We start from the raw sequence: 6,675 nt of genomic DNA on the forward strand, positions 1-6,675 counted from the left end.
GCATGCTCTTAGTTTCATGTCTACTGATGTGATAAACTATCATGGCAAAAGGCAACATAGGGGAGAAAGGGTTTGTTTTACTTCACAACTCCAGGTTACTGTCCCTCACTGTGGGGGAGTCACAGAGGCAGGGGCTCTGAAGGATGTGAAGGGGCTGGTCACATCCTATTAGTAGTCACGAGCAGAGAGAGTTGAATGTGTGCTTGCTCATTGCACTCAGCTTACTTTGTCCACTCTTAATTTGGTTTAACCTCCACCCCCAGCCCCTGCTTAAGGAATGATGCCACTCATGGTGGGCTGAAAATTCCACATCAATTCACTTCATTAAGACAATTCACATAGACATATTCACAGGCCAACACAGTGTAGACAATCCCTTACTGAGACTCTCTTCCTGAGTGACTCTAGGTTGGGTCAAGTTGACAGTTGAAGCTAACCATCACAAAAGCCCAACTAGATGGTACCATCCTGAGAACATGTCCTCACTCTACATTGTCTACAGATAACAGCTGGGTGATTCTCTCAGATGCTTAGGTATCTCATTTTCACTTCACAGCTGGAAGCACCAAGTATTTTGGCACTGCCAAAGCCCGCTACGACTTCTGTGCCCGGGACCGATCAGAATTGTCCCTTAAGGAAGGTGATATCATCAAGATCCTCAGCAAGAAGGGACAACAAGGCTGGTGGCGTGGGGAGATCTACGGCCGGGTGAGGCTGGAGGGACGGCCATCTGAGTGGGGGTGTGCAGTGAGTGTCCTGGCTGTGCTGAGATGGAGTGTGGCTGCTGTGCAGGTCATGCCAGGCCAGAGGGGCAAAAGAGCACTGAGATTTAACATATTTTCCCCACCGACATCAATTTATTGAGGACCTCCTGTGAGATGGAGGGGTTTCTGGGTGCAAAGGGAGCCTTTTCTAGTTGTTGTCTTTGTGAGACAATGTTTAATGAGCTGTGCTGAATTCTAACCAGGCAGTCACACTAAGGAGTGGTCAGGGTGGCGGCCACCAGGAAATAGGACTCCTGCGGGAGCTTCTGGCCCAGACTTCCAGGGATGATGCCTGTGGGCTGGGTTAATTCTTAGCTTACCAGCTTTTATTACAAACTTGAAGACTGAGTTCAAATCCCAGAACCTGCTGATCCTAGAACCCACCCATCCATCAGTTCATATATCCCTCAGATCTTACCCATTCACTCGTCCATCCATCCATCCACCCACTCATCAATTCCTTCAGTCACCTATGTGTACATCTGTCCACTGGTCCACTCTTCCCTTCCATCCCCCCATTATTCACATAAAAAGAAAATTGGGTATGGTGGCATCCGTATATAATCTCAGTGCTGTAAAGATTAAGACAGACAGATAACTCAGCCTCACTGAACAGCCAATTATTTAATTGGTGAGTTCCAGGCTGATAAGTTATCCTGTACCCATCCCCCAAAACGGACTGTTTCAGTAAGTGTCTTAGTCAGGGTCACTATTGCTGTGACCAAACATCATGGCAAAAGCAAATATGGGGGAAAGAATTTATTCACTCACAGTTTCATATAACAGTTAATCATCAAATTAGAGAGGGCAGGAACCTGGAGGCGGAGCTGATGCAGAGGCCACGGATGGTGCTGCTTTCTGACTTGCTCCCCATGGCTTGCTCAGCCTGCTGTCTTATAGAACCCGGGACCACCAGCCCAGGATCACCCACAGTGGGTTGGGGCCTCCCCCCATCGATCACCAATTAAGAAAATGCTCTATAGTCAGATCTTTTGGAGGCATTGTCTCAATTGAAGCTCTGCCTTTCAGATAACTCATGCTTGTGTCAAGTTGATATAAAACTAGGCAGAGCAGTAAGGTTGGGGAACATACAGAAGACAAATCCCCCAGTGTAAAAGGTGAGGGAGAGATTAACAAATATGGGAGATGAAATGGAGGGATTTGTGTCTTTGTGGCTAACTGCTTTGTCATGGGGTGTGGCACACAGTAGGTTCTCAGTAACTATTAAATGTGTGAAGAGGCAGATTTGGGGTGAACCACAGTGATCTTTGCCTGCTCTGGTCCTGGCTTCAAGGAAAAACGATATTGTTGAAGAGACTTTCAGTCAGCTTGCTCTGACTGAGTTCCTACTTCGTACTGTGGATGGAGATCTTTCTTCCTTCCAGCAGCTGATGAATTTGAACATTCTTCCTTGCTGGAAAGATTTCTCAAATATTTGTTGAGTGAAGTTAAGGACACTGGTTAGAACTTTTATTCTATTGGGAGAAACACTTCACAAAGCTCCCATGATTTGGAGAAATACTTACAAACTTGTTTAAAACATTTGCTGTCACATTTAGTGAGTGGTAGTAGCCATCTAGTGGCCGAAAGAGTCATTCACACTGCTTAAGGAAGTCTGGGGCAGATGGGGTTTATCCAAGCATCCATCTCCAGTTACCCTTCTCTCTGCCCAACCATCATTTTTATTTGTCTGTCACTGAACCCATCCATCCTTCCATCCATGTATTCATCAAACTATCATCCACCCATCATCCATCTGTTTACTCATGTCATCTACCCATGTATCCGTCTAACGCCACCCGTCCACTCATCATCATTACCCATCCATCCATTTACCCATCTATCACTCTTCCTTCCATTCATTCTTTCATTCACCTATCCATCCCTTCATCTACCCATCTATCCATTTTCTATCTCTTTTTCTCTTTTTATTGGATATTATATTTATATTTCAGATGTTATTCCCTTACCCCATTTCCCTCCCCACTAGGAACCCCCTATCCCATCCCCCCTTCTCCTGCTTCTATGAGGATGTTCCCTCACCAACCCCCCCACGCCCACCTCCCCACCCTCAAATCCCGCCCCCCACTCAGTGTCCAGCCTTCATGGGACCAAGGATCTCCTCTCCCACCTATGCCCAACAAGGCCATCCTCCCCTACATATACAGCTGGAGCCATGGGTCCCTCCCTGTGTGCTCCCTGACTAGTGATTTAGACCCTGGGAGCTTTGGTTGGTTGGTATTGTTGTTATCCTCATGGGGCCACAAACCCAGTAGACAACATTTTCTATCTCTTAATTCATCTACTCATCTATCTATGCATCATCCATCCACTCATCTGCTTAATTATCTATCATCTATCTATCTATCTATCTATCTATCTATCTATCTATCTATCTATTGATCTATCTATGTATGTATATATGTATGTATCATCTACCTATATATCTATCCATATATTTGTATCTATTGATGTATTTATCTATTATCTATATATCTATGTATCTATTTCTACCTATGTATTTGTATCATATATCTATCATCTATGTATGTATGTATGTATATATGTATCATCTATGTGTCTATTTATATATTTATCCATATATCTATGTATCTATGTCTATGTATCTATATCATCTATTTATCTATCATCTGTTTATGTTTGTACACATGTATGTATCTATCATCTATGTGTCTATCCATGTATTTATGTATCTATCCATGTATGTATGTATGTATGTATGTATGTATCTATCTATCTATCTATCTATCTATCTATCTATCTTTAACTCACCCATTTATCCATCTGTCCACCCAACACTCCAACAAATATTGATAAAGTGTTTACTGAGCACTGGGATCTATTCTAGGTTCTTGGGAGTCTGGTGAGTAGAAGACAAACTTCCTGCCCTTGCTGACCTTGTGTTTGTTAGGGGAGGAAGTTGGTTTAACAATTAATCCTGTAAATAGGAAGAATATGTTATGTGATCATTCAGATGATGGTGAATTCTGCAGAGAACAATTGAGTGAAAGAGTGGGTGGAGTGTATGGGGCTTACTATGATAAGTAGGGTGACCGGAAGGCTTTCCTGACAAAGTGACACATGAGCAGAGACTTTTAGGAGCCTGGAGGGCCATCCTTGTGTGTGTACAGAGGAGGAGTCAGCAATAAGTGTGAAAGCCCCAAGGCAGGAGAGGTCCAGCCTGCTGTGATGAGGCTGGAAGATGACAGCGGCTTTTCTGATGGGTTTCTCTTCTCTCTCTAGATTGGCTGGTTCCCTTCTAACTATGTGGAGGAAGACTATTCCGAATACTGCTGAGCCTGGTGCCCTGCAGGACACAGAGAGAGGCAGATGAAGGCTGAGCCCAGGATGCCAGCAGGGTTGAGGGGCCGTGAGCTGTCCTCACTGGCTGAGGATCTGGATGGAGTGCAGATGGCTAGTGGCCAGCTGGCAGGGTTCCCAGGATGAAGCCCAGACAGAGATGGTTAATTTATAACACACTGGTGATTTTCTCCAGTCCTTCAAGAAAGGTGGGGCTTGAGGCAACTGATTCTAATAAAGTGAGAGCAGGAACTGGTGTGCTCCAGACTGACTGTAAGGGGAGCCCCAGGGAGGGTGCACACTAACAAAAGTTCACTCGGCAATGCCCTCCTTGTGCCAAGGCCTCCCTTCCCTGACTTTTACAGTACTGGTTGAAGAGACCTGGGATTCCTACCTAGCAGAAGAGAGTGCTGTGTTCATAGGGTCTGGATTACAGAAATCAAGTCTACACCTCTCCATCCCTTCTTTTTTGTCCTGGATTCCAAGGAATGACTTCATGACCTCATCACGATAGGAAGACACACTACTGCTGAGCCCCTCACTGGGAGATTCTAGGCAGGGACTCCACCCCAACCACACCCCACTCCTCACTGGGGGATTCTGTATGGGGGATCCACCCCTGACCACGCCCCCATCCTTTATTGTGGGATTCTAGGAAGGGGGGCTCTACTGTGCCACACCCCCAGTCGCTTTAAAATCTTTGAGACAGGGTCTTGCTATATAGGCCAGACTGAACTTGGAACTTATTGCAGCTGGCCTTCAACATGTTATCCTCCTGCCTCAGCTTTCTAATAATAGAAGTTAATGTTTTGAGTTCTCTCCTTTTGCATTATGCTGAGTAAGGGAAAAAAATCTCAATATATGTTCTTCAAAAATCTAGTTTAAATTCTATAAACCTTGGCTCTGGTGTACTGAGGAGATAGCCAGCTTTCCTCTGCCACCTTGCTTCCTGTGGAGACATTATTAATTACATCAGAACTCTTCTTTGCCTGCCAGGTAGAACAAACACACTCTTGTTTACCCAGAATCATTTTGCCTGTTGCCCTGGTGTAGTTATTAGTCATAACCTATGTCCTACTTTGATTTTGTTGCGGTGACAAACGACCTGACCTAATGCTACTTGTGGGGAGGGGGGAGATTTGTTTGGCTACACTTGCAGTGTGCAGTTCATCAATGATGGAAGTCAGGGCAGGAGCTGAATCAGGAACTGAAGCAGAGGCCGTGGGAGGATGCTCCTACTGGCTCATTCTCTGCTTTATTCTCAGCTACCTTTCTTTCTTCTTTTGTAGTAATGAAGTTTTTATGTACTTTATATCCAGATGGCAGCTTCCCAGCTCTCCTCTCTTCCAAGTCCCCCTGCTCCCCTTTCTTCCCCGCCACCCACCCTTCTTCTCAGAAGAGGGGAGGCTTCTCATGGATATCAACCAGCCTTGCCATATCAAGTTTTTGTAAGATAAGGCACCTTGTCTCCTATTGAGGCTAGATGAGGTAACCCAGTATGAGGAGAGGGTCCCAGAGGCAGGCGACAGATTCAGAGACAGCCTTTGCTCCCACTTTCAGAGTTCCCCACGAAGATCCAGTTGCACAACTGTAGCACTTATGTAGAGGGTCTTAGTCAGTCCCAATGCCTGCTCCCTGGTTGGCAGTTCAGTCTCTGTGAGCACCTTTGGGCTCAGGTTAGTTGATTCTGTGGGTTTTATTGTGGTATTCTTGACCCCTTTGGCTCCTTCCATCTTCTGTCCCCATCTTCCTCAGGGATCCCCAAGCTCTGCCTAATTTTAATTGTGGGTCTCTGCATGTGTTTCCATCAGTTGTTCATCTGGCTTTCTTATGTAGCTCTGGACCACCTGTCTAGAGATGGTACCATCATATCAGGCACCATCAGTTAAGATGATCTCTCACAGACATGGCCACAGGCCAGTCTAATTTGGTCAGTTACTCAGTGTAGAGTTTCTCAGAGTAGCCATGTTAAGTTGACAGCTAAAGCTAACCAGGCACTCTGTTTCATTCTCCAGAGTGTCACATTTTTGTGGTACCTGCTCTTCTCATAAGATACTCTGAGAAAAGCAATTAAGGAAAAAAAAGGTTTACCATGGTCACAGTTCCTGTCCACCACAGCAGGGAAAGTATTGTGGCAGACATGTGAGCTGCCTAGCCACATCGTATCCACAGTCAGAAAATAGAGTTGAATGTTGGTGTTCGGTCTAGCACTTGAGCCCACAGGATGAGGCTACCCACAGCCAGTTAGCCTAATCTAGGGAATCCTTTAACCACACTGCCAGAGAATGGATTCCCAGGTGATTCTAGAGCCTGTCTATAGCACCACCATCATGATTTTGGTGTCCTAGGCTGTGCCATCTGCAGTCACACCCCAAGATAACGATTTGGGGTTATAAGGTTTCCCTGGGATGTTTCACAGGATCTCCAGAAGAGAGGAAGAGGTGCCACATTAACTATCTCTTTTTCTTCTTGTGCATATATGCACGTGTGTGTATGTGTGTGTGTGTTCATATGTGTGCCAGTGCACATGTAAATGTAAGTGTGCTTGCACATGTGTGCATGGATATGTGGAGGCTGGAGTCAACCTCGT

At 45.4% G+C, this 6,675-nt stretch overlaps 1 protein-coding gene across 1 annotated transcript in view; it reads left to right on the forward strand.

Moving 5' to 3' along the window:
* The window catches only part of Vav1 (vav guanine nucleotide exchange factor 1), a 52,279-nt gene extending 47,946 nt beyond the window's left edge, over window positions 1–4,333 (forward strand). The window contains exons 26-27 of the mRNA XM_034497804.2: window positions 557–708; window positions 4,029–4,333. Of these exons, the coding sequence (XP_034353695.1) occupies window positions 557–708; window positions 4,029–4,082 (206 nt within the window). The 3' untranslated portion in view covers window positions 4,083–4,333. The remainder of the gene's footprint in view (window positions 1–556; window positions 709–4,028) is intronic.
* The last annotated feature ends 2,342 nt before the right edge of the window (window positions 4,334–6,675 follow it).

This window comes from Arvicanthis niloticus, chromosome 3 (assembly GCF_011762505.2).
Source record: "Arvicanthis niloticus isolate mArvNil1 chromosome 3, mArvNil1.pat.X, whole genome shotgun sequence".
Classification (NCBI taxonomy): Eukaryota; Metazoa; Chordata; class Mammalia; order Rodentia; family Muridae; genus Arvicanthis; species Arvicanthis niloticus.